The sequence below is a fragment of the Odocoileus virginianus genome, chromosome 3 (genome assembly GCF_023699985.2).
Source record: "Odocoileus virginianus isolate 20LAN1187 ecotype Illinois chromosome 3, Ovbor_1.2, whole genome shotgun sequence".
In the NCBI taxonomy this organism is placed as follows: domain Eukaryota; kingdom Metazoa; phylum Chordata; class Mammalia; order Artiodactyla; family Cervidae; genus Odocoileus; species Odocoileus virginianus.
In genome coordinates this window covers 16,351,142-16,377,930 of record NC_069676.1, presented here as the reverse complement: position 1 = coordinate 16,377,930, position 26,789 = coordinate 16,351,142, and the positions used below count along the sequence as shown (strand labels likewise).

At 46.2% G+C, this 26,789-nt stretch overlaps 1 protein-coding gene and 2 non-coding genes across 8 annotated transcripts in view; 2 read left to right on the top strand and 1 right to left on the bottom strand.

The window, feature by feature from the left end:
* Window positions 1–112: 112 nt before the first annotated feature.
* CATSPERD (cation channel sperm associated auxiliary subunit delta) overlaps window positions 113–26,789 on the top strand; it is a 38,671-nt gene continuing 11,994 nt past the window's right edge. For 2 of the 6 annotated variants that reach the window (XM_020883714.2, XM_020883711.2), the window contains exons 1-17: window positions 113–369; window positions 2,396–2,450; window positions 4,312–4,388; window positions 5,205–5,277; window positions 7,211–7,325; window positions 10,275–10,342; window positions 11,790–11,903; window positions 14,463–14,546; window positions 16,951–17,101; window positions 17,826–17,921; window positions 19,949–20,031; window positions 20,432–20,608; window positions 22,912–23,025; window positions 23,841–23,930; window positions 24,615–24,673; window positions 25,368–25,446; window positions 25,920–25,972. In XM_020883714.2, coding sequence (XP_020739373.2) covers window positions 296–369; window positions 2,396–2,450; window positions 4,312–4,388; window positions 5,205–5,277; window positions 7,211–7,325; window positions 10,275–10,342; window positions 11,790–11,903; window positions 14,463–14,546; window positions 16,951–17,101; window positions 17,826–17,921; window positions 19,949–20,031; window positions 20,432–20,608; window positions 22,912–23,025; window positions 23,841–23,930; window positions 24,615–24,673; window positions 25,368–25,446; window positions 25,920–25,972 — 1,562 coding nt within the window. In that variant the 5' untranslated portion in view covers window positions 113–295. Of the gene's footprint in view, window positions 395–2,395; window positions 2,451–4,311; window positions 4,389–5,204; window positions 5,278–7,210; window positions 7,326–10,274; window positions 10,343–11,789; window positions 11,918–14,462; window positions 14,547–16,950; window positions 17,102–17,825; window positions 17,922–19,948; window positions 20,032–20,431; window positions 20,609–22,911; window positions 23,026–23,840; window positions 23,931–24,614; window positions 24,674–25,367; window positions 25,447–25,919; window positions 25,973–26,789 lie in introns of all 6 variants that reach the window. The other 4 variants (XM_020883713.2, XM_020883715.2, XM_020883712.2 and 1 more) reach the window with 4 other exon arrangements.
* On the top strand, window positions 11,979–12,085 carry LOC139034508 (U6 spliceosomal RNA). Its single transcript, XR_011487054.1, has one exon. It is a non-coding gene; the product is annotated as a U6 spliceosomal RNA (small nuclear RNA).
* On the bottom strand, window positions 19,551–19,657 carry LOC139034497 (U6 spliceosomal RNA). The gene has a single exon (XR_011487043.1). It is a non-coding gene; the product is annotated as a U6 spliceosomal RNA (small nuclear RNA).

The following is a 26,789-nucleotide window of genomic DNA, read 5'->3' as shown; positions in this document are numbered from 1 at the left end:
CAGCTTTGGGAACGAGTGGGCAGCCCAGTCCAAACAGGTTTAGGAATTTGGGTGACATGCGCATGCTCAGACTTTGGACGCGTCACGATTGGTGGATTCGGGTTTCCCGGGAGACGCTAAGTGCTTGCAGAAACTGTGGACTGCCTATGGGCGGTCGTGTGCTCCTGCCCAACCGCTGGGGGGCTTGTTGAGGTCTGCTTCGGTCTTCCTGGGGAGCAAAGTGCGCATGCCCAGACTGTGAAAAGACTCCCCGTGGCAGTTGAGTCTACGTATTGGCGGCAACGGCCAGAGCGACATGCTGGCGTTAATGCTGGTGGCGGCGACCACCTCTTGGCTCTGCCCGCTGGTCACAGCTCAGCCACTGTGCCGGTGGGGCTGCCCTTCCGTGCCTGGGGTACTGCCAGGGGTCGGGGAGGGGGCAGACTCATCCCTGGGCGCAAACTAGGAAAGATGCTCCGCTCCCCAACCTCACTGAGGATTCCGTTTACTTGATACCCACTCTTCTCTTCCCACTTCATGCCTTCCAGCCCATCACCAAGTCCTCCCATTGCCACTTAAAGACTTTAGCCTGATTCCTATGCCTTCAAGCCACCTTCGCCACCACGACCCTGGGCTGTGCCTGGCAGCCCATAGAGGTTGTTTGTAAACGAATCTGACCTCGTAATTCCCCTTCCCTGTGGCACCCAGCATAAAAACCAATTTCCTTGCGCATCGTTTCCTCGCATGGTCTGACCCAGGGTTCCTCAACAGTGCTGCTGACATCTAAGGCCAGATCACTCTCTGGGGTGGGACCGTCCTGTACATTGTAGGATGTTGAGCAGTGTCCCTGTCCTCCATACACTTAATGCCAAAAGTACCTCGTTCCCCAGACTTGACAGTCAAATATGTTTAGGCATCACCAAGGGTCCCCTGGGGATGTGACAGCCACTGATGTCTCCCCTACCCACCCCTGAATCACTGTTCCCAGCCACCGGTCCCTTGAGGAACAGGGGTGACTCCGTGCCTGCTTCTCCCTCTGCCTGGGACGCTTTGCTTCCAGATTTTCTCGGTGATTTCTTCATTCAGATACCGACTTAAATAGTACACTCCTTTATTTAAAGACCCCCTCTCCCCTATAGTTGCTGCTTCCTATAAATCACTAACTTCTGTTACACTTATTTTTTCTTGTTTGTTGCTGTCACTAAGATATTAACTCCATGGGGTATTGAATGTTTCTCTTATTCACTCCTTGCCCAAAATGTTTTCAATTTCAGTAAATGTTAGATTAGTAAATATTGTACGTGAGGTGCCACGGGCACTGGATAGATGCTAAAGCCCAGTTCCAACCCTCAGGGAACTCCTGCCAGTAATAAGCTGTACATTCAGAGGGGCCTGTTTGCCATGAAGTAGAGAATGTGTATTTCTGCTACATGCTCCCTTTTGATCATTGCAACAAATTTCATAGCAGAGTGATTCCTTAACCTTACTTTATAGAAGTGAAAACATACGCAGTGAAATTAAAGACACATTTGCTTTTAATAGGGCAGTGGGAAGTAGGACTTTCAGGTAAGACTTGCTAGCCAGATGTGTCTCAAAGTCTGCAAAGATTAGGTCCATCCAATCCTCCCATTCCCCACACTGGTTCTCAAAGTGCAGTCTTGAGACAGTAATATCAGCGTTACCTGGGGATTTGTTAGAGCTGCAGATCCCTGAATCTGCTGAGACTCAGCAGTGGAACCCAGCAATCTACAGTTGATCAGGACCTCCATGTATGTGCTTCTAACTCACATGCAAGACTGAGAACCTGCTGTAGATGGCAGAATCTTTGTTTTAATTTATTTAATTTTTGGCTGTGCTGGATCTTCGTCGTTGCACGTGGGTTTTCTCTGGTTACTGAGAGTGGGGGCTCTTCTTCATTGATGTGTACAGACTCCAGGGCCTGGGCTCAGCAGCTGTGGCGCATGGGCTTACTTGCTTCCCGGCATGTGGAATCTTCCCAGCCCAGTGATTAAACCCACATCATCTGCATTGGCAGGCAGACTTCTAACCATTGGACCACTAGGGAAGTCCCAAGAACCTGCTGTAAACTGGACCACCATTCTCCCAGTCACCAACAACCTCCCGTCCCCCTAGCCAAAAGCCACCCCCTCAAAATCCAGGAGTAAGTATTCCTAATCTGGAGTCAGTCTGCAAATGATCCTTGATGAACTCTCAGGAATTATGTCTCCATTCTTGCCTATACATAAGTCTCTTTACAGGCGAGGAAGGCTCACTGTTTCATCAGATTCTCCAGGGGCTCCCATAATCCTACAAGCTGCAAGAGCTGGTACTGCACCATTAACCCAAAGGAAAACTGGTAGGAGTCACGCTGAATACTGAATAAATACTGACAGGTATTTTCTTGTCTCACCTCTAGTACTCGTACGTTGAGGACAGGAAAGGTGTTTCCCGTCAAAGAGAAAATACAAGGGGTATGTGTCTGGCAACCCACTCCACTATTCTTCCCTGGAGAATTCCATGGACAGAGGAGCTTGGCAGGCTACATTCCATGGGTTGCAAACAGTCAGACATGACTAAGCAACTAACACCTTATGTGGCTCCATGGGCTTCCCAGGTGGCTAAGTGGATAAAGAATCTGCCTGAAATGCAGGTGACTCGAGTTTGATCCCTGGGTGGGGAAGCTCCCCTGGAGGAGCGCATGGCAACCCACTCCTGTATTCTTGCCTGGAGAATCCCCATGGACAGAGGAGCCTGGTGGGCTGCAGTCCATGTAGTTGCAAAGAGTCTAGACATTACTGAAGCAACTGACCAAGCACACACATGGCTCCATAGTTAACATTCATTCTTCACTTTTATTGCTGGATCAGAGCGAGTATTTCCTAGTATTTCTTGGGTGTCAGTTTTGTGGCCAGCATAGAATATTACTTTATCTAATCCTTACCATTGCCTTTTGAAGTAGGCAGTAACCTCTCCCATGTCACTAAAAAGCTATTAATAATTGAGATGAAGTAAACAGAACACAGTAAACTGAGCGACTTTCACTTTCTCTCACTTTCAGACAGAACAAGGGCTTCCTAAGTGGTGCTAGTGGTAAAGAACCTACCTGCAAATGCAGGAGATATGAGAGACATTATTCAATCTCTAGGTCAGAAAGATCCCCTGGAGGAGGGCATGACAACCTACTCCAGTATTCTTGCCTGAAGAATCCCATGGACAGAGGAGCTACGGTTCATAGGGTGGCAAACAGTTGGACATGGCTGAAGTGACTTAGCACAACAGTACAAGACAGAACAAAGCCAGAAGCTGGAGTTGGGTTTAAAACTCAGATCATCTGAGTTTTTATTCAGTGTTCTATCTGATTGGAGGGTTAGTTGTTTTTTTGTTTTTTTGTTTTATCTATTTGACTGCACTAGATCTTACTTGCAGCATGTGGAATCTCTTTTAGTTGAGGCATGAGGGATAGAGTTCCCTTACCAGGGACTGAATCCCAGCCCCCCTGCATTGGGAGCGCAGTCTCAGCCATAGACCACTTGACAGGAGGTTTTAAATGCAGACTAGCATAGTAGGCAAATTACTTTGTTTACATGACATAAACCAAGCAAAAAACTTCCTTTCACCCACGTGTGCCTAAAATGCATGAAGAAAAAAATACTTTGTCAGCTCAAATGTGTTTCCCATTGACATCATGTTATCTCAGAAGTGCTGTCAGCACTTGCTAAATAACCAAGTGATTATTTATTAGCAGATTTCTAACTTTTTTGGTCCTCTAGCTTCTCAAATAATGAGTAATCTATAAACAAATAGCATACACGAGGCGAAGTGATATGGATTATTGTCCTGTGAAACTTTTTAAAGTTCTAATTAAAAAAAAAAAGATTTCATTGTGGTTGTTGTGGGCCATTTTTAAAGTCTTTATTGAATTTGTTGTAATATTGCTTCTATTGTATGTTCTGGGTGTTTGGCCAAGAGGCATGTGGGAGCTTAGCTCCCGAATCTGAGACTGAACCTGCATCCCCTGCTTGGGAAGGCAGAGTCTTAACCACTGGACCCCCTTGGAAGTCCCTAAAGTTTTTGGTTTTGACATAATTATAGATTCACAGCAAGGTACAAAACAATGCTGAGACATCCCAGGTCCCTTTCACCCAGCTTCTCCCACTGGTGACCTCTAACAAAATCAGATGATAACATCAAATCAGGAAAGTGACATAGATGCCGTCTACCTGCCCAACTCAGATTCTACCTTTACAAGTTCCATGTTGCCCACTAGGGAACTGTTTTCATCAGGTGTTTATTAGGATTGATAGGATTAAAATTTTGTGACTCTCTTTCTAGGACCGCCTGTATTTTTCATCTGGGAAAACTCACTTGATTAAGCATCCTTGTAACAAAAACCTAGCCCTGTATCTCGGGTAAGATATCATTCCCTTCTTTTTATCAAACCATTACATTCACCCTTGTTGTTTGATTACACAAACGTTAGGAAAAAAGACAGCTCAGTCCTCTGTTGCTAGATGCTAGCCTATAGGGAGTCCACAGTTGGGGGTCCAACTGGAGAGAGAGAGGTGAAAAGATAACTAAAATAATTACAGTACAGCTTGTCACAGAGGCTTGATATAAGGCAGTTATGAGGAGTGCCATTCACAGTAGAACCAGAAACTTTAAAATACATAGGAATTAGCTCAGTAACTCCTCTCTGTTTAAAACCATAAAATTCTTCCAGAGGGGCAAGAGAAAGAGATCTGGATAAGGAAACAATTTACCATGTTCATGGATGGCCTTTGGCCCCTTAAAAGTTACCTGCATAAGAGAACATACTGTCTCTTTTTTTTCTGTCACATTCTTGATGTGAAAGCCTTTGCTTTAGTGGGATGAGAGTGAAATAAAGGACAAACCTGAAGTTCACCCACAGCAAAACAAGCTGGGACTTAATGTACATTTTATATAATTTTATTTTTGATGCAGTCACACTTTTCAACTAATGTTATTTCAAGAAGTCAAATAGCCATGCTATAGAGGTTTACTCATGCAAAAATAAATAGATGAGCAATCACTAAATAGACAATGATAGATAATGATAGGTAGACAGATAGATAAATAAATCTCTGGTTCCTTGTTAAGAAAGGAATTTTATTTGAATGGAACATTTTTTTAAATGCCTGACATTGTCTTTTTTTCTTTGCTTGGGTGAATTTTTCCTAATTAAAACCTTTTATTGTTTATTTCAGAAGACAAATTTTTCTCACAAAGGACAACTTTGAGAGTAGTCTCATTCCATTTTCCATCCCTTCGTCAATGCAGGTAGTTATGTTGTTGAACAATCTGAGAGGTGCTTGAAATAGTCATTCTTAGGGTTAGATATAGGGGCATCCCTGGTGACACAATGGTAAAGAATCTGCCTGCTAATGCAAGAGACACAGGCTCGATCCCTGGGTGGAAAAGATCCCCTGAAGGAGAAAATGGAACCCCACTCCAGTATTCTTGCCTGGGAAATCCCATGGACAAGAGGAGCCTGGCGGATTTCAATCCATGGGGTTGCAAAGAGTCCAACACAACTGAAGTGACAGCAGGCACGCAGGGTTAGATCTAGTTGGGAAACACCATGTGCATACTACTCTATTTTTGTTAGTTTGGGGGTTTAAAGGTATTGAGAGTAATTTCTAATCTGGAAGGAGTGTTGATTCTATTCTGCCCTTACTACCAAAACAGATACTTCTTTTTCCCTTAAAAAAGAATCAGATGTCTTGCAAGAGCTCTTTATAATTGGTTTTGTGATACATGACATGCACTGATTTTAGGACCTCCCCAAATTACTGTCAACCAAAACAGAAAAACCTGTACCCTCTCAGTAACTATCCTGAGAAATCTAATGGTTGGCACTTAAACTCCAGAAGGTTCTACCATCTGTTAAAATATTAACACCGGTTTTTCTTATAGCTAAGTGAAAGTCGCTCAGTTGTGTCCGACTCTTTGTGACTCCATGAACTATACAGTCCACGGAATTCTCCAGGCCAGAATACTGGAGTGGGTTGCTGTTCCCTTTTCCAGGGGATCTTCCCAACCCAGGGATTGAACCCATGTCTCTACCAGCTGAGCTACCAGGGAAGCCCAAGACTACTGGAGTGGGTAGCCTATCCCTTCTCCAACGGATCTTCCTGACCCAGAAATCGAACCAGGGTCTCCTGCATTGCAGGTAGATTCTTTACGAGCTGAGTTACATGGGAAGTCCCAGTTTTTCTGATAAGTGACACATTGATCAGTTATGTTCATCATTCATTATTGATGCATTAGGCTTTATCCTCAGAAAAGGTCTTTTAAAAAATATTTATTTATATACCATAATTTCTGTATCCATTCATCTGTCAGTGGACATCTAGGATGCTTCCATGTCCGAGCTGTTGTAAAAAGTGTTGCAACAGACATTGGGGTGCATGTGTCTCTTTCAAGTATGCTTTTCTCAGGGTATATGCCCGCTAGTGGGATTATTGGGTCCTATGGTAGTTCAGTTCCTAGTTTTTAGAGGGACTGCTATTGTGGTACATATATACAATGGAATATTACTCAGCTATAAAAAAAAAAAAAAAGAACACATTCGAGTCAATCCTAATGAGGTGGACAAACCTAGACCCCCATTATACAAAGTAAAGGAAGTCAGAAAGAGAAAGACAAATATTGTATATTAACACATGCTTATGGAATTTAGTAAGGTAGTAGTGATGAACCTATTTACAAGGCAGCAATGGAGATACAGACATAGAAAAATATTTATTGGGTTGTGTCAAGTCTTACTTGCAGCAGGTGGGATCTTTCACTGAAGCACATGAGCTTCTCTCTAGTTGCAGCAAACAGGCTCTCTAGTTGTGGCCCACAGGCTTAAGTTGCCCCATGGCATGTGGGATCTTAGCTTCCCCGACGAGGGATCAAACCTGGGTCCCCTGCACTGGAAGGCAGATTCTTAGCCATTGGACCAGCAGGGAAGTCCCCTCAGAGAAGGTTTTGATATGGGAGGAGATGGAGTGAATTTAGGTATTCGCGGGGACACCCAACACTAATGTCAACCTCCCAGTTCTGCTTTTAGCTGATCCTCAGGATGCATAGTTCCCAATATCTAGGACCCCAAACAACTCTCGCTGACCTAAACATTCCTGGGATGCCTGTCTAGAAGTACTGCTTTCTGAATTCGATGTTTGAAAAGCTGCACATACTGATATCATGCTATATATCGTATCCTTAGGTGGGCACACCAGAAGTGACGTCAGCACATTTTGCTGGTTCGGTATTACTGTTAGTAGTGAATCAAAAAGTCTATGTTTATGATTATGAAGCTAACTTCTGGACTGCATCTACAGGTATGCGCATTTTGTAATTTTTTAAATATTTATTTAGCTGCATTGGGTCTCAGTGGCCAAACATGGGATATTTGTTGCGGTGCACAGGCTTCGCTGTAGTTATGGCACACAGGCATACTTGCTCTGCAGCAAGTGGAATCTAGTCCCTCAATCTGAGATCAAACCCACGTCCTCTGCATCGGAAGGCAGATTCTTAACCATGGACCACCAGGGTAGTCCCTATATTTTGTATTTTTAAAAAATCTTGTTTGCCTTTGGCCAACATCAAAGTTTCGGAAGTTACAGACAATGCTGCTGCTTGGACATCAGTCCCTGGACATTACACTGTCCTTTTTTTTTTTTTTTTGGCCATGCTGCACAGCTTGAGGGATCTTAGTTCCCAGAACAGGGGTTGAACTGAGCCCCAGGCAGTGAAAGTGGCTGGTGCTAACCACTGGACCGCCAGGGAATTCCCTACGTGACCCTCTGTAATTCAGTGAGAGTTGGTCTAAGCCCCGATCCCACAGGTTGGTGACTGAGTGTTTCCTTTGGGGTTGTGGTGATAAGCCACAACAATCTGCTCTCACTGATTGGAACAGTAAGAGGATTCATCAGGAACTGTGTTGGCGAGGAAGTCAGGGAGGACTAGAGAGGGCAGAGGATGGGTCCAAGATGCCTGAGTGGGGTGCATATACAGTCCCACAAATGTCACCTTCAGAACAGGAAACAGTGGAGAAGGCTAAGCTTTAAGGATAGAGAAAGCGAGAACCGGTGGAGGAGGCAAGGAGATGGGGTCCAGTGAAGAAAAGGGAGATAGTATTTTCTAGAGAAGAGGAAGGACAGATGGGGATGGCCCGTCCCTTCCAGAGAACGAGGACAGGTGCCCTCGTCGGTGAGAAACGGGTCAGTATGAGGTTTCTCAGCCCTGGCCCTGCTGACACCGGGGATGCATCATTCTCTGGGTGGGGGTGGGGGGCATTCTGGGTGCTATGGGGTGTGGAGCAGCAACTATGCCCCCACCTACTGGATGCCAGGAGCACCCCCCCCCCCAACTGAGTCCTGACAACAAGCACGTCCCCAGACATTACCCAGTGTCTCTTGGGGGTTGAAATTCCCTTCTTGGAGAACCACTGGGTTGGTATACCACCATCTTGCAATCTGTTATACTTCTGCTCCACTTGTATTCCTGGTGGTGAAAGATTGTGGTCCCCACTTCCTCCAACAAGATGGAGCCCCACAGTCCATCACCACAGCATCTGCAGCCGGGAGCTTGCTAAGCTCTGGATGGAGAGTCGATCACAGGACCCCTCCTCCCCCTGGAGGGAAAGAGAAATACAGGAAAAGAGCCGCACCTTGCCCTGGTCTCTGGCTTACGTGTCTCATCACTGTGTTCCAGGCTGTCACTCCAGGAAGTGACTGATTGATGATGGTTAGTGATTGACAGCTGGAAGGCTTCGAGCCCCGTGGCTGAGGTGCCATGTAAACACAGTGTGAATGGCCCAAAGAGAATGTATAACCCAAGTGAAGCCAGTTGGCCTGGGGGCCAGGCTTAGGCTCATCTCATCAAAGGGTCACATTCAACACAAACACTCATCTGCCTCCAAGACATCAGCTGACCTGCTCTTTTTTTAAAGAACATTTATTTGGCTGCACCAGGCCTTAGTTGTGGCGTGTGGGATCGAACCTGGGCCCCCTGGATTGGGAGAGCAGAGTCTTAGCCACTGGACCACCAGGGAAGTCCTTAGGCCCATTTTTTTTTTTCATCCATTTTTCTGTCAACAAACACTCAAGCTGCTTCCATGTGTTAGTTACTGTGAATAATGCTGGTTTGAACATGTATATACTGCTTTTAATTTGGGGGAAGGTATGTACCTGGAAGTGGAATTGCTGGCTCACATTTTCCCGTTTTTGAGGCCCCCCCACAGTGGCCACACCATTTTGCATTCCCACCAGCAGTGCACAAGGGAATTTGTGCACTTCCCATTTGTCACTGACACTTGTCTTCCAATTCTGTCACGGTAGCCATCCTAATGGGGGAGTGAAGTGGGGGTCTCACTGTGGTTTTGCTTTGCATTTCCCTAAGGACTGGTGATACTGAGCATCTTTTCATATGCTTTTGGCCACATGTGTGTTTCCTTTGTTTCTGAAGCTTCTCCTTCAGAAACAAAGAATGCCTTGCTCAGAGAAAGGTGCCCTTCCTGCTATTTTGGGGACAGTTTACCCCTCACCCCCAGATGACACTTGGCAATGTCAGGAGACATTTTTAGTTGTCTAGACTGGAGGAAAGAGACTTCCCTAGTGGTCCAGTGGTTAAGACTTCAATTTCCAATGGAGGGGATGGGGATTTGACCCCTGGTTGGGAAGCTAAGATCCCACATGCTGCATGGCCAAAAAACATAAAACAGAAGACTATTGTAACAAATTCAATCAAGACTTAAAAAAATGATCCACATTAAAAAAAAAGATCTTAAAAAAAAGACTAGAGGAGAGTGACACTGGTCAAATAAGTCACTATATAAGTGATTTAGTAAGCTAAGTAAGTCAGTAGAAGCAGGAAGCTGAAGCTCCAATACTTTGGGCATCTGATGTGAAGAGCTGACTCATTGGAAAAGACCCTGATGCTGGGACAGATTGAAGGCAAAAGGAGAAAGGGGCAGCAGAGGATGAGATGGTTAGACAGCATCACTGACTCAACAGACATGACTTTGAGCAAACTCCAGGAAATGGTGGAAGACAAAGGAGCCTGGTGTGCTGCAGTCCATGCAGTCACAAAGAGTTGGACACAACTTAGCAACTGAACAACAACAACAGAAGCAGGATGCTGCAAAACATCCTGCAGTGTCCAAGAGCCCCCTAACTGAGAAGTCTGGCCACAGATGTCAGTGGGGAGGGTGGGAAGCCCTGCTCTAACCTCCTTTCTCGGAACCGTCAGGGAACTCAGAGAACATCTCAGTTCCCTTTTACTTTCAGGCATAGAACACCCTGTTTCACATGTATCTGGTGACAACTGTTGTTACAGTGGAAATTCATTCTGCATGGTAAGTACCATGTGTCATTATCTCATTTTATACTCTACTGTGAGCAGAGATAATTACGAATGGAAATAAGGGAATGGAAATAAGGACAGTGTAAGCCTTGAGGGCTGGGAGCGTGATGGAGTCAGGCTGTGTTATCTCACTGGGTTCAGAAGAGGACCTGAGCTATGGGAGGGGCTCATCTGGCTGACACCCTGAATATATCCATCTGTCTTTTTTTTTTTAATGTGTTATTTTTAAATAATTATAGGTGTACAGGAAGATGAAGAAATTTATACAGAGTCCCATGTATCCCTCAGCTAGTTTCCCCAAGTGGTTACATCTTACATAACTACAGGGATACAAACAGGAAATTGATATGGGTACAATTGTGTCAAGTCAGAGAACTGCTACTGCCATCAAAATACTGAACTGGGGACTTCCCTGGTGGTCCAGTGGTCAAGACTGTGTGCTTCCACTGCAGGGGGCAAAGGTCAATCCCTGGTTGGGAAATTAAAGTGCCGAAAGCTGCATGGCACAGCCAAAAAGTCAAAATAGTAACAGTAATAATGAAATAAAATACTGAACTGCTCATGGCCCCAAAGCTCTCCATACCTCCCTACCCTGCCCTAGCCCCTGGCAAACGCTAATGTTCTCCATATCTCTAATTGTATCATTTCAAGAATGTTCTATAAATGGGGTCATACAATATGAAACCTTTGGAGACTAGCTTTTCTCAGGAAAATTCTCAGGAGACTCATCCAATTTGCTGCATATATGTCACTAGTCTGTTCCTTTCTATTGCCGAGTAATTTTCCATAGCGTGGATGTACCAGAATTGGGTTGTTTCTACTTTTTGGCTTTTATAAATAAAACCACTAGAAACGTTCATGTAGCTTTTTGGTGTGGACACCAAGTTTACATTTCTCTGGGAGAAATGCACAGGAATATGATCACTGGCATCTGTCTCCCCACTCCCTTTTAATTAAAAAAAAAAAATCTTTTTATTTTTCTTGCTTGCAGGATCTTAGTTCCCCAACCAGGAAGCAAACCCCACCCCCTGCAGGGGAAGAGGGGTATCTTAACTGCTGGACTGCTCAGGAAGTCCTTTTTTTTTTCCCCTAACTTTTTCTCTCCACCCACCCCCTTTTTAAATTGGGATGCAATTGACATACCACACTGTGTAAATTTAAGGTATACCATGTGTTGGTTTGCCACATTTTCGTATTGCGGTATGATTACCACCATATCATGTCATGAAATTATCATTTCTTTTTTATGGTGGGAATAACCAAGATCTGGTTTCTTAGCAACTTTGGTTTCTAATCTAGTATTGTTGTCTGTGATCACTATACTGTGCATTAGACCTCCAGAACTTATCTACCTATTTAAAGAACATCTCCCCAGCTGCCGCCCCATTCCACCTTCTATCTCCTTTTAAAGAAACTGTTTTATGTGTGTGTTCTTCCAGGATATAAGTAACTCGGTTTTTGCTTATTTGCATGGAGATCAGATATCTCAGGCCAACATCTATTTCTCAGACTCCCGAGGATACAGATTTCAGAAGTACGCCCAGGAAAGACGTGTACGTTCAATGTGGTAAGAAAATGAATAAACAGGGGCTTCCCTGGTGGCTCAGTGGTAAAGAATCCACCTGGCAGTGCTCGCTTCGGCAGCACATAGACTCAAACTGGAACAACACAGAGAAGATTAGCATGGCCCCTGCTCAAGGATGACGAGCAGATTTGTGAAGCGTTCCATATTTTAACTCATCAACGCAGCCAAGGGCTCCTCCAGCTCCTACGCCATCAAGAAGGATGAGCTGGAGCGTGTGGCCAAGTCTAACCGCTGATCACCGGCTGCAGCTGCAATAAACCTGTTTGCCCTGTGGGGCAGCCCCTTCTAAACCAACAAACAAAAAGAATCCACCTGGCAATGCAGAAGACGTGGGTTCCTTTCAGTCCAAGGGACTCTCAGGAGTCTTCTCCAGTACCACAGTTTGAAAGCATCAATTCTTCGGTGCTCAGCCATCTTTACTGTCCAACTCTCACATCTATACATGACCACTGGAAAAACCATAGCTTTGACTATATGGACCTTTGTCAGCAAAGTGATGTCTCTGCTTTTTAGTATGCTGTCTAGGTTTGTCATAGCTTTCCTTCCAAAGAGCAAGCATCTTTTAATTTCATGGTGTCTTTTCTTATCAGGGCACTAATCCCACCCTGACCTCATCTAGATTTAATCACTACCAAAGACCCTACCTCCAAATACTATCATTTTGGAGGTTCTATGAATGTTTGTGCGCCCTCCCCCCCAATTCATGGGTTGAAATCCTAACACCTGATATGATCTGTATTAGGAGCCTTTGGGAGGCGCTTAGGTCATAAGAGTGGAGCCCTCACGAATGAAATTAGTGCCCTTATGAAAGAGACTCTAGAAGGGCTTCCCTGTGGCCCAGTGGTTAGGGATCCACCTTCCAGTGCAGGGAACGCAGGTTCAATCCTCGGTTGGGGAACTAAGCCTGTATGCTGCAACTACTGAACCTTTGAGCTCTATAGCCAGTGCTCTGCAACTAGAGAAAGCCTGTGTGCTGTAAGGAAGACCTCAATCAGCCAAAATATAAAAAATTTTAAAAAGAGGCCCCAGAGAGCCAGCTCGCCCCATTCCTCCATATAAAGACACTCCAAGAAGTCTGCAACCCAGGAAAAGGCCCTCACTTGACCATGCTGGTCCCTTGATCTTGGACTTCCAGCCTTTCTGTTGTTATAAGCCACCCAGTCTCTGATATTTTGTTGTAGCAGCCTGAACAGACTAAGACAGGGGGTTGGGGTTTTAAGCTATGAACTGGAGGAGGACACCATTTGGTCCATAATACTGTATATAATAGAAATACCACCACCCCACCCCCCTACACACACACCCAAACACAACCAAGTAACAGAGGCTTAAATAAGATGGCAGTCTTTCTCTTTACCCGAAAGATGTCCAGGGAGGGGTGGGGGAGCCAGGTGGGTTGCCATGGCAACTTGTCCCACTGTCCACAGGTTGGGGTCCTTGGCCCCATGCTCCAACATACCTGCCGATGGGCACTTTGCTGCCCAGCCAAAGATCAGGAATGAGGAACTGAAGCAGGAGTGAGGGATTTAGGCAGGCATCTCAGAGTCTGGGTCACCCCACTTCCTTGAGCACCCCACACCAAGCTGTCTTCATTCAAAGTTCTGCCTGAGATGCTGAAGGGTTGTTGCTGAACCACAAAAGACGCTGGGATTCTTGGCCTCCGGAAGAGAAGAATTCAGTCCAGGGCCAGAGACAAGGATTGATCGCTCACAGCTTTCGTGTAATAGAGTTTTATTAAAGTATAAAAGGGATAGAGAAAGCTTCCAACATAGACATCAGAAGGAGGCAGAAAGAGTACCCTTTGCTAGTGTTAACAATGGAGTTATATACCTTTTAATTAGTTATTACAGTGAATCAAAAGAATGTCTCAAGTTTGTGAAAATTTTACCAGACCCACTCCCACAATTTACATTTTAGGATAACAAGATTAGAATTTAACAATAGAAAGATCCTACCAGACCCACTCCCATATATACATTCTAAGATATCAGGATTAGTCAGAAGGTTTTCAGGAAGGAGAAACTGTCCTCCAGCCAGATACATTGTTGTTGTATAATCCCTAGTACAGAGTTTAAACTGAGTTGTGTAATTGACTAAGACTATGCGGGAGACCTGGGTTTGATCCCTGGATCCAGAAGATCCCCTGGAGAAGGAAATGGCAACCTACTCCAGTACTCTTGCCTGGAAAATTCCATGGATGGAGAAGGCTGGTAGGCTACAGTCCATGGGATTGCAAAGAGTCAGACACGATTGAGCTACTTCACTAGTGGTGGACTGAAGGATTGTAGAGGGATAAAAATGTTTGTCCTTTTCTCCTCCTTGAGAATTCCAGACCCTTTCTCCTCCTTGGGGACCCTGGACTTCATCAATCTGCCTAGGAATTGACTTTCTCAGTGCTACAGAGGGGAAACAGATCATAATAAAAAAGACTTTCTTTCCTTTTAGCTTACTAGCTAATCTAGAGTTAAGTTATAAAGGAAGCACATTGATGATCTTATTTACATGCAGTATTCTGTTTGTTTCACAGGCAGAACTAGTTGGGACCTTGGGGGGGATCTTCTCCTTTCACTCCCTGTCACAGGTCGGGCTGCTTCTTGTTGACCAACAGATGGTAAGTACCATTTGGGCTGGGAAAAACCACTTCGGTGACCTTTACACCAAGACAGGTTTTTGTCAAAACTCATACACTTAGATTTTCATATCTGAAATCCATCTAGCTTTTGACTCACCGGTCCATCCATGTATCCATCCACCCACTCTTCCACCCATCTACACATCCTTCCACCTTTCTATCCTGCCGGGAGCCAACACATGAAACCCTACCCATGACAAGGTCATGAGGGGGAAAACCTGACAGGCAAGGCGGATCAGGTTTTCAGGGATTTCGAAAAGCTGCCCCCGGTGCTCGCCTTAAAGATGATATCTGTCTTTCTGATGCCTGCCTCAATAGACTACTCCCTAATTTCTGTGACACAGGCAGAAGGCCTTCCCCAATCTCTTTCCAAATAAGAGTCAATTTAGAACTTCAATCAGTAAGTTTCCCAGGTGGTGTTATTTTATGAGATTATCCAGGGTGAAAGGAGTGTTTTAATTTAAACTCCTTTGCTGGTAGTTTGTTAGCCAAATGCATTTATGCCCTTGGTACTAATATGCATGACTGCTTATAATATCCTCATCATAAAATAGCATAAAGAACCTGATTATATAAAAGCCCTAATAGACATAGAGCATTTTTGAGGGGTGAAGGAGTCCTATTAGAAAACATAAGAAAAATTATTCTAAAGGTGGTTATTAGGTTGACATTTGCTTGCTGTGTTTTTGCTTTTAATGTGCTAAGGTTGTGTTATAGAAACCATTGTTAATATAGTTAAAGATCTAGAGAAATAAGAACTTAGCCCTAGTGTGGTAACAATGAGATGGTTGCTAATTGTCAGCCAGGAGCGCTAGGCAGAGGCTGCCTCACTGAAGCCACAGAGTCTGTGTGGGGTAAACTTCTTAGGTAAACGCAACTGACAACTTCTGCAGAAGGATTAATTTTTGTGTTAACAAGGTTATACTTCTACTCTGTACTGTTGCCCTATGAGACTGCTACCTTTCAGTTAAGGTCACCATATAAACAGAAAATAGGTTTACATTCACCTGACTTGCATAAAATGTTAATAGGCCCCAAGGCCAGAAGATAATGTACAAGACCCTCATAAACAAAGAAGTATGCAGAAAACACCCTGGTTTCATGAAGAACAAGCTGATGTAATGTTAATGTACATTTCCCCTTAGAAATGTACTAATTTAGGATATAAAAGCCACAGTAAAAAATAAAGCATTGCCAGACTCTGCCAGACTCTGCACCCCCCGTCTGGTCACTCTCTCTCTTTCTTTCTCTCTCTCTCCCTCGCAGACTTGGCCCTATCAAGGCTGGTCTCATGTGTCTTCTCTCTTTCTCTCGCCAACGCTGTTCATCCTGAGGGTACCCCCTGGATCCTGCCGAGGCTGGACCCCGGCACTATCCATTCTCCCATTTACCTATTAATCCATCCCCCTACCCATCCACCCATCTACCCACCTACTCTTCCATCCACTCATCCATCTCCATTCATCCTTCCATTTATCTATTTATCCATCCACCTATCTCCCCACCCACTCACCATCCAAAAAAATACTTATCTCTCCCTCCATCCATCCATTAACCTGCTTATCCATCCATCCATGCACCCATCCATTCATCTATGCACCCATCCATTCATCCATCCACTCTCCTATTCATCCATCCACTCTCTCATTCATCCATCCACTCATCCATCCATCCATCTACTTGGTCATCCATCTACCCTTCTACCCACCCACACACCCACCACCCACCTTCATTATCTCATTCAGCCATGCACTCAGCAATACTTTAGTAGGGTCTAGGAGATGCCGGGCACTAGGGATAAAATACGAAATATGGTGCATGTGTCACTGGTGGCACCCGAGACCATTTACATGCCTTGTGTCACCCCTTTTTTTAATGATTATTTTCACGTGGGTTCAGAAAATAGGGACATGGAAACCATGACCTCATAGGTATCATTTAGGATAAAACTAAAAAGAGGAATCAGTTCATGCAAAGTGCACTTGAAGAAAAACGATGAAGTCAGGCAAGGATTAAAGTAGAGTTGGTACTCCTGCTGCAAAATTCCTGAACAAAGTGTGCGACTCTGAAATCTGGGGGAGACCCAGGGATCGGGAAGCTCCCAGAGGCTGGGCTGGCCGCCTGGTGGCTAAAAAGCCCTCCCTCTAATCACACAGTGGGGACACCCCCCATCCAGAGTCCCCTCAAGCACCTGCACACACTGCCAGGGTCCCGTCATGAATAACAGACACTCCCAGACTCTGGAAATCCTAAGAATGTAATGGTGGCTGAGGAATCAGGCCCTGGATACAACCTGTAGGCACAGGGTCTTAACCACTGGACCGCCAGGGGGGTCCCCTTGGTGATTTCTTTTCTCGCTCAAGATTGAGTATTTTTCTTTCAGGCCATGTTCAGCTACTCTGACCATCCCTTGAACCGCAGCTTTGGGCTGCCTTTTGACTATGACAGGACCCTTGACATCCTTATCGCCCCAGGCCAGAAAGGCATCCTTATCTTTTGGTTTCAGAAGAACCTGCTGGTTTCCCGAAACTCAGGTGAGCAAGGCCCAGGCTCAGGGAATGGCCAGTGCAAGCGGCTGTTTTTTCCTCTCCCTTGACTTTAGTGGACCATGACAAGCTGATTCTTACCTTGCCATCTTCATTGCAACCCCCAACTCCCACTTTCCGCCTCCTGGGACATTTAGGCCCTGTAGGCAGGTTCTGAAAGTCACCAGACCCCAAGGGCAGAGGGGCCACATCCAAGAACTGCAGATCTTATTTTGAGGCCTATGACACATGAGTCCCAGGAGAGAAACAAAAGGCAGCCCCCTAGGAGAAGGTGCTGTCAGGGACCTCTGGGCACAACTGTGGCTGCCAGAGTACCTTTGATCACAGCATGCTCCCCAGTACCGGTTAGGCCACCTGAATATGGCTGTTTCCTTCCAATGCAAGAAAAGGGCTTAGGGCTGGCCTGGCCATGCAGGGGGTACCCACTCCAGAAAGAAAGTTCTGCCTGACTACATGTTACCCATACAGTAAGAGGCATCCTAAAGTTCATCTGGTATCCAGTTCATCCCTAAGAGCTCTCACATCGAGATTTAGGTGGGGTGGGGAGGTCGCATTTTCTTAAACCTCATGTCTTCCATGCAATATTTTACAGCATTGCATCTCGTGGCTGCATTTTCCTTTGAGTCAAGAATCCAGGGGCTGTGTGGGTGGCAGGGGACCCTCTTGCCAACATGTGCATAGGTCTCTCTGGATTTATCCTGTTGTCTCCTAGGTCAGCTGGTTGAATCTGTCCAGGTGCGAGAAGGACAACGCATCTTGTATAATTCCATTCTCAAAGCCAACATCACCATCCACAGCGTTACTGCCAGTATGTGCCCGACCTCTGGGTAGCTTTCTAGAAGTGCTTCAGACCTGACTTATTCACTCTTGACACACACCGCCCCACCCCCACCACCAGATCCCACCTGGCCAAAACAAACAAAACATGATTATTACATATTCTAGAACAACTCAGGGCAGAAACTTCTGTGCGCTTTCGCAATGAAATGGAATGTCAGTTGGATATCGTTTGTGGGGGCTGCTCTAACAAACCTCCACAAAGTGGGTGAATTACTATTATTATTTTGACCACTTCTCAGGGCATGTGGGATCTTAGTTCCAAGACCAAGGATCGAACCTGAGCTCCCTGCAGTGGGAACGCAGAGTCTTAACTGTAGTACCATCAGGGAAGTCCAAAACTGGGTGAATCAGAACAGAAGACAGGTACTGTTTCCCAGGGCTGGAGGTTCTTAGTTCAAGATTAAGGTGTTGGCAGGGCCGGTTTCTTCAGAGGCCTCTCTTCTTGGCTTGCAGGTGGCCTTTTCCCCCTCTGTCTTCTACCATCTCCTTCTGTGTTGTGTCTATGTCCAAATCTCCCTTTTCTTAAAATACTTATTTATTTACTTGTGGCTCTGCTGGGTCTTCATTGCCACGCAGGCTTTTCTCTAATTGCAGCAACTGGGGGCTGCTCCATAGCTGTGGGGCTCAGGCTTCTCATCGCAGTGGCTTCTCTTGTTGTGGAGCATGGGCTTAGCTGCTCCATGGCACGTGGGATCTTCCAGCCAGGGGTTGAAACCATGTCCTCTGCACTGGCAGGTGAGTTCTTAACCACCGGACAAGCAGGAAACACCCTTGTCTTTTTTAAGCAAAATAAGAACACACATTGGATCTTGCCACCCCTTCTCATGAAAACTTTTAATGGGACTTTCCTTGTTGCTCAGTGGTTAAGACTGTGCTCCCAGTGCAGGGCGGGCATGGGTTTTGATCCTTGGTTGGGGAGCTAAGATCCTGCATGTCACACAGTGCAACAACAACAACAAAAAGCCTTTTAAGAATATCTTGTGTTCCTCAGAACTCTATATCTGCCGGAGATCAGAAACAACCTGTGCTCATCAGTGAGCATTGGTCAAATAAAGTTATGATTCATCTAAGTAACAGAATGCCAAAGGGTCAAGTCCACTGATGTGTGTGGAAGGAAATAAACATACATTTCAACTCTGCTGCTGCTAAGTCACTTCAGTCGTGTCCAACTCTGTGCGACCCCATCCCTGGAATTCTCCAGGCAAGAACACTGGAGTGGGTTGCCATTTCCTTCTCCAATGCATAAAAGTGAAAAGTGAAAGTGAAGTCGCTCAGCCATGTCCCACTCTACATGACCCCATGGACTGCAGCCTACCAGGCTCCTCCGTCCATGGGATTTTCCAGGCAAGAGTACTGGAGTGGGGTGCCATTGCCTTCTCCGAAAAATAAGTATAGAGTAAAAAATGCTCAACTTGTACTATTAAAAAAAAGAAAAAAATACAAAGCAGCTTAAAGGGTCCCAGAATATGATCCCCAAGTATATAAAGCTACTGGAAAGCATGTTTACCAAAAGGCTAACAGTGGTACCTATGTCAGGGGTCAGCATACCATGGTCCATGACCCACCATGGGTTTTCTTTTTTTTTTCTTTTTTTTTTTAAAATATGGAACGCTTCACGAATTTGCATGTCATCCTTGCGCAGGGGCCATGCTAATCTTCTCTGCATCGTTCCAACTTTAGTATATGTGCTGCCGAAGCGAGCACCCACCATGGGTTTTAAATAAAGTTTTATTGGCACATAGTCCTGCCTATCAACTTACAAAGTGTCCATAAGCTGCTTTCCCAGGGCCAGTTACTTGTAACAGACATCACATGACCAGTAAAGCAGAGCATTCTTACCATCTGGTCCTTTACAGAAGAAACTTGCTGACCCCTGGTCCGTATGATGGGACTTGGGGTAACTTTTTAAACTTTAATATTTATTATGTTTATATTTCTGTCCATGGAAACAACCCCTGTTTCAATTTTTGTTCTGTCTTGTTTGGCTTTCCCTAGATGAAAATGAACTGGCAGTTTTAACTCGAGAGAATAATTTATATTATGGAAGCCTGGGAATCCAGTCGAGTTCTCTAATCAAAGTGGGTAAACTCCCGATGTTATTCAGTTGTTAAGGACTAACAGTCTTGTTCTCAAACATCTGATCCTTTTTATAAAGAAATTGCTCTAGTTATTAAAGTAGCAGTTAATCATTTAATAGCAATAGTGACAATATAACATGAATTTTAATTAATTTGACACCTGAAAAGTAGATGTCTCAACAAAGGGTACCTAAGACTTGCCTGAACTTTTTGGTTTCTTGCTCAGTTGCTCAGTTGTGTCTGACTCTTTGTGACCCCACGGACTGTAGCAGAGACCATGGGGTTTCTTAAGAGTTTTGGTTTTTTGGCCTACCTTCTGTAAATATGAATCATAAGGGAAAAGTTAAATCCTCAAAAAAGAATGAGAATGAGCTGATCTCAGAAGTCACTCTTCTCTTAGTTTGCAGACCAAAACATCTGGTCCCAAGAGGCGGTCCTGATGTTCACTGACGTGGGGATGCTGGAAATACTGACCCCGCTTCCTGACATGATCTTTCCAGCTTTTGATTTCCAGAAGTGCCTCCTGAATATCCAGGCCCTTCTCATGGATCCCCAACTCCAAGCTGGCATCTGCAAAGTACGTGGTCATGACTTGGGGTGAGAGAATGTCAGTCTCCAGAAAGATATTAGACCGTCCATTTCCGAAGAGCCTTTGGATCCACAGCAATCAGTGGAATGAGAAAAAAAGTGCCATTTTTAAAAAATTATTTATTTATTTTTGGCTGTGCTGGGTCTTCCTAACTGCTCGGGCTTTTCTTTAGTACGGCAAGCGGGGATGTCACTCCAGTTGCAGTGCTCAGGCTTATCGTTGCGGTGGCTTCTCTTGTTGCAGAGCACAGGCTCTAGGGCACTCGGGCTTCAGTAGCTGTAGCACGTGGGCTTGATAGTTGCAGCTTCCGGGCTTTAGAGCACAGGCTCAATAATTGTGGTTCACGGGCTTAGCTGCTCAGCGGCATGTGGGATCTTCCTGGACCAGGGATCACACCCATGTTCCCTGCATTGGCAGGCAGATTCTCTACCACTGAAGCCACCAGGGAAGCCCAATCAAGCACATTTTGTCCAAAATATCCTTTTATGAGATGATGGTGCTACTGGGGCTACTGTCTAGTTGCTCTCTTACCGTGGGTGCCTGTCTTGTTGAGCACCGGCTCTGTCTACAGCCTGGGCTTCGGTAATCGTGCCGCACAGTCTTAGTTGCTCCCTCAGCAGGTGGGATCTTCCTGAACCAGGAATAGAACACATGTTCCTTGCAGTTGGCAGGTGGATTCTTTACCACTGGACCACCAGGGAAGTCCTTGATTCACTTTTAAAGAACAGAGTCTGGATGGTGAGAGAGCCAGTCAGCATTGGAGGCACCTCCACCCTCACCACCGCCACCCTCACCAGGAGACCAGGATGCCCGTGGGCAGTGATGAGTCCTGTTGCCAGGACAGAACATTTCAGTTAACCATGTCATCCCTTATCAACCCCAGGTCTGGAACCAGAAGCAACTTGTTGGTTCTCTTCCCAGGACACCAGGCAGCCAACACACAATCTCAAAAACCAGATTAAAAAAATGCAAGATGCAATTTCTCCACCTCTCCTCCACACCTTCTCCTGAGTTAGCAAATAGCACAGGGAGCAGGTCTCCTCATAAAATTATTCTGGTGAATATATGAAAACAAAATGATAGGATATTGCCCTGTGCTGATGCTCAATATTGGAAAAGAGAGACAGTCGGCCATTAGGTGCCACCGACAGAAGGTGGATCACCACTGGGTCTCCCATCTCAATTCTGCCCTAATCTGATGGATCCAGATGCCAATCTGCCAGAAAAGGCAGAGCACGAAGGAATGGGTGTCCAACCTCACCAGGGAAAATCCAGATGATGAGAAATCTACAGGTTTGATGGCATAGAGGGACTTTCGTGGTGGTCCTGTGGCTAAGACTGCACCCTCCCAATGCAGGGGCTCTGGGTTCAATCCCTGGTCAGGGAACTAGATCCCACATGCACAACTACAGATCCTCTGTGCAGCAAGTTAGATCGAAGATCACATGTGCCACAACTAAGACCCGGCGCTGCTAGATAAATAATTTTTTTTTTCTTTTTTAAAGATGCCTAGGAAAGAAACAAAAAAGAAAGGAAGGGAGGGAAAACTGTAGGTTGAAAGAGACTGAAAAAGACAATGTTTGCAAACAGAAAAACTAAGTTACATCATCTGGGGATGCATTGTGCTGTGCTGTGGTGTCTGACTCTTTGCCATCACCTAAACTGTAACCCACCAGGCTCTTCTGGCCATGGGATTCTCCAGGCAACTTACTCCATGGGATCTTCCCAACCCTAGGATCGAACCCGAGTCTCATGTCTCCTGCATTAGAAGGTGGCTTCTTTACCACTGAGCACCTAGGGAAGCCCTAGGGATGTGTACTCAGCAATCATTCTAGGAAATGGGGAGGGAGGTGGGAAGGAGGTTCAGGATGGAGGGGACACATGTATACCTATGGCCGATACATACTGATGTATGGCAAAAACCATCACAATATTGTAATTATCCTCCAGTTAAAATAAAGACATAGAAATCATTCTAGGAAGGAAGCAAGTAAGCGATTACTGTAGAAGTCAGGTGGGGAGAGGGGCAGGCTACTTCTGGAGAGAAAAAGGGCTGTGACTAGGGAGACCTCCAGGGTCTTCTGGGGGTGCAGGGTCTAGTGGGGAGTGGCTTGAGTGACAGCCTGGGCTGCTGCACCTACCAGACTGAGAGGGTCCATCCCCAGGGACCCCCCACCTGCCACTGGTCACTTGCTCTATATTTTGGGGAGCAGAGGCTTGATTTAATTGATTCAAAGATTGATGGATTCTTTTTTTCTTTTTCTCTTTTAACATAATTTATTTTTAACTAGGTGGAACTTCTGCAAGGAGAATTTGAAAACAAAATGTACACCATTGACATGAACAGCCAGTTGGAGCTGACGGCCCTAATGATACCCCGGCCAGGCACGTTACCTGTCCCACTAGTAAGGACACTTTATCTGTTTGACAAGTGTCTCTTAACACCTGCCATCCTCGGCCTCATATCTCGCGCGCACAGTTCCCAGGCTCTGGGAATTCCCTAGCATCCTCCCAGAGAGACACTGGCTCATGAAGACTTCTCCTCTTCTTCCAGACACCAGCATCCCGGTGTCTGGCCGTAGCTGTCCCTCTGCCCACCCTGCCTCCTTTCTCTATACCTCTATGCCAGTCCTCCAACCCCCTTCTGAGCTGACCCGGACCCTTTCCAAAAACGCCCTTTCCTCCCAGCTCAGCCAGCGCTGGCTTTCCCGCCTGCAGGGCATGCCTGAGAAAAAAAGGCATCCCTGGACCTGAAACCCACGTGTCCAAACCTGGATCCTTGGGTATAAGCAGTCAAGCTGAAAACAGGGGAGTGGACCAATGTAAGATTCCAGGGGATGTCCAGCCAGCTGGGACTAGGGCCCTGAGAGAGGAGCCGGCCTGGCCGCCAGATCTTGCCCCGCACTCTCACCGGTACCCCTCAAGCCCCCTCCCTGCACAGGACGAGCCTCTCCACGCACGAGGGACCAGTCTGGGTCTTGCGGCGCTTCAGCCCCAGGCTGTCCTCACAGAGGGCCTCAGAGCCACAGTTAGGGTGTGTTTATAATAAGGGGGGCATATTTGGAGATGGAACCTGCAGTAGTATTTGTGGAGCAACCTGGGTCTTCAGTCCAATGGGGCACTGGGGTCACCGGTGGTTGCGCCCCCAAGCGGCGCCCTTTGGCTCCTGCGAGGGCTTGTACAGCGTATGCGTCTCCCTTCCCGTTTACCGCACCCCCAGGTGATGGTGAGCAACCCCCACTCCCTGGGGCTGCAGGCGGTCATCTATGAGGACGGCTACACCTACAACGGCGACACGAAGCACAGACTGGTGAGCTCATCCCGCACCCGTCCCGCGTACCCTTCCCCCCACCCCCACCAAACCCGGGTCTTCAGGCTGAGGGGCTCGGCCTTGACCTGCAGATGTCAAGGGTCACCTGATGATGTCCCTCAAGGTCTGACCTCCCTCCGTCATCCCTCCCTTACAAACACTCAGATCAGGTGCTGCAGAGTATGAAGAAGCCCCTGCCCCTTCCCCACCTAGGCAGGTGACAGTCCCCCAGGGGAGGGATGGGAGGAGGCATCAGGAGGCAAACCGGCCCCGCAGGGAGGGGCTTGGCTTCAATGTGGGTCTGGGTGACCTTCAGGCCACAGCCAGGGTCACACCAGGAAGTCTGGACTTGACCCCAGACCACAACAAACTCTTTGCACCAGACCTTGTCACATCACAGTTAAATAGGAGGGGAAACTGATTCATACCCCACTGTGGGTCCCCAGGACAGAGACAGCGTGGGAATGAAGGAGCTTGGGAAGAGGGGGCATTTCTATGAGCTTTTAGAAGGAAATTAGAACCAGAGATGGGCTGGATGCCTCCCAGTCTCCTCCTCCCAACTCTCCCACACCCCTCCCACCCCCACCCCTGGTCCTGCCCTCCTCCTGAACCCCATTTCAGGACCACCCTGGGGCTGTCCCGCAGTGGTAGCTGCATTTTGCATTTTCCCTCTTGGTTCCACAGAACATCTCGCTGAAGCAGCAGCACCACTGGGGCAGGGCCGACCCCAACTTCACCTCCAGGTATGTCGTCACCCCGATGGTAGCGGCAGGTGGCCCCAGGGTCTCTGGAGGCTTCCCTTAGCAGGAGCTGGGGAAAGCAGGACCAAGATCCAGGCTCCCCTAGTCCAAGGGCGGTAAAGCAAGAACGATTAAAAACTCTTTAGAGAAAGACAAATAGCATATGATATGACTTGTGGAATCTAAAATATGACACAGATGAACCTATCTACAAAAGAAAAACAGACTCACAGACACAGAGAACAGACTTGTTGCTGAGTGCGGGAGGGTGGTCGGGAAGGAGGGGTGGATTTGGAGTTTGGGGTTTTAAAAGAAAGTGTGGATACAGAAGCTGTTAAAAGAATGATGTTAAAACATTATATGCAGCTAGGTGATAATAAAATTGGGGCTCAGGTGTTCTTTTCAAAGCTATTATATATCAGTTTAAAAAACTGACTCAAGAAGAGGTAGAAACTAGAGGGAGGGTGGTGCCACCATGTCTGAACCCATGGTTCTTGGTCAATATTCTGGACTGAATGGATGAAAAGATGAGTGAATGAATGGAGAAATGAATGGATGGATGGGTGGATGGATGGATGAATGGGTGGATGAATGGATAGATAAATGGGTGGACAGATGGATAGATGGATGAATAGAAAAATGAATGGATGGGTCAGTGATGCTTTTTACAATTAAACACACTCCCATTGCCTTGTAGCATAAAGAGACCCACAATATCTACCATCACTCTGGACATCGCCAACAAAGAAATTTCATGTGTGGACCTTAAGCCACTGGTATGACCCAAACTTCTGCCATCTCATATTCTTTGTCTTTCGTGTTCAGACTAATGGCAGCAGGCCTTCACTAGCTTTCCCCAGGGTGCTAGCTGAGCTCACACTCAGGATCTGGAAATGGATGCGATCCTGTCCCAGATGCCAAGGTGGCTGTCCCTCCCCTTCATCTTCCCCAGGGCTGTGCCTTAGGACTCACCATCCGCAGAGCAGGTGTACCAGCTGGGAGTTATCAAATGGGGGGAATCTTAGTGGCACCCCATACCTGGCGCAGGTTCTTAAGGATTGACTCTGTGAGTCCCAGGCACCTGGTCACCTCATTTCCATCCAAGCTCAGGGTCTCCAGTCCCTGTTGGGTTGAGTGCAACCCCTCGTGGGCTTTCACCGGGGCCAGGCTATGGGTGCCCTCACTGACTTGGGTCAGCATCCCCATTTACCCCTTTCCCCTCCCCCGATCCGTGTCTCCCCACCTGCAGACAGCGCTCATTTCAGTGGGGTGCGACCTGGAGAAGAAGATCGTCATTCAGAAGTGAGTGTGTCGGGAGGGTGAAATTGAGGGGTGGGGAGAGGAAAGTGGGGCTTAGGGACAGTATGAGACAGTCACCACTGCTTCACAATTGCTAAAGGTGGGTGACACTACTGTCTACTTTTGTATATGTTTAATATTTCCATAAGGAGCAGCTGCTCAATAATTAATCCTAATAGATTAACTTTGAGTTTCCTGCAGGTGGCTGCCCCGCCCGCCCCCCACTGACTTGGTGCTATTCACCTGTTCTTTCTGCTCCTTCAGCCTTTGCTCATTCTCTTTCTCCCTTTTAATCCCTGAGTTCTTCATTTTGATTACAATTGCTGAGTTTTTGGGTTTAATAACCTGCTGAACATTTGGAGGAACTTTGCCTCCGGTTACTGCAGGGAAATGCAGCCGTGAGACACAAGGAAAGTATTAATGCTTTTATGTATTTCAGAAATTTCACATGTTAAATGGAGATTGTTTCAAATGTGTAAATATTTGAGTTTATGTAAGGATGTGCTAAAAGTCACTCATGTCTCTGTGCGTAATATTAATATGCAACTTTGGGGTTAAAGTTTTTTCTTAAGAAATTAGTGGTTTACATTTTTTTAAAAAAGAACAATCACCAGCATGAAATTGCCAAAAAAAAAAAAAAAAAGAAGAAGAAGAAGAAAAGGGGGCTTCCGTGGTGGCTAAGTGGTAAAGAATCCTTCTGCCAGTGCAGGAAACAGGTTCGATCCCTGATCCAGGAACATCCCACATGCCAAGGAGCAACTAACCCCGTGCAGCACAGCTACTGAGCCTGTGATCTAGAACCCAGGAGCCACAACTACTG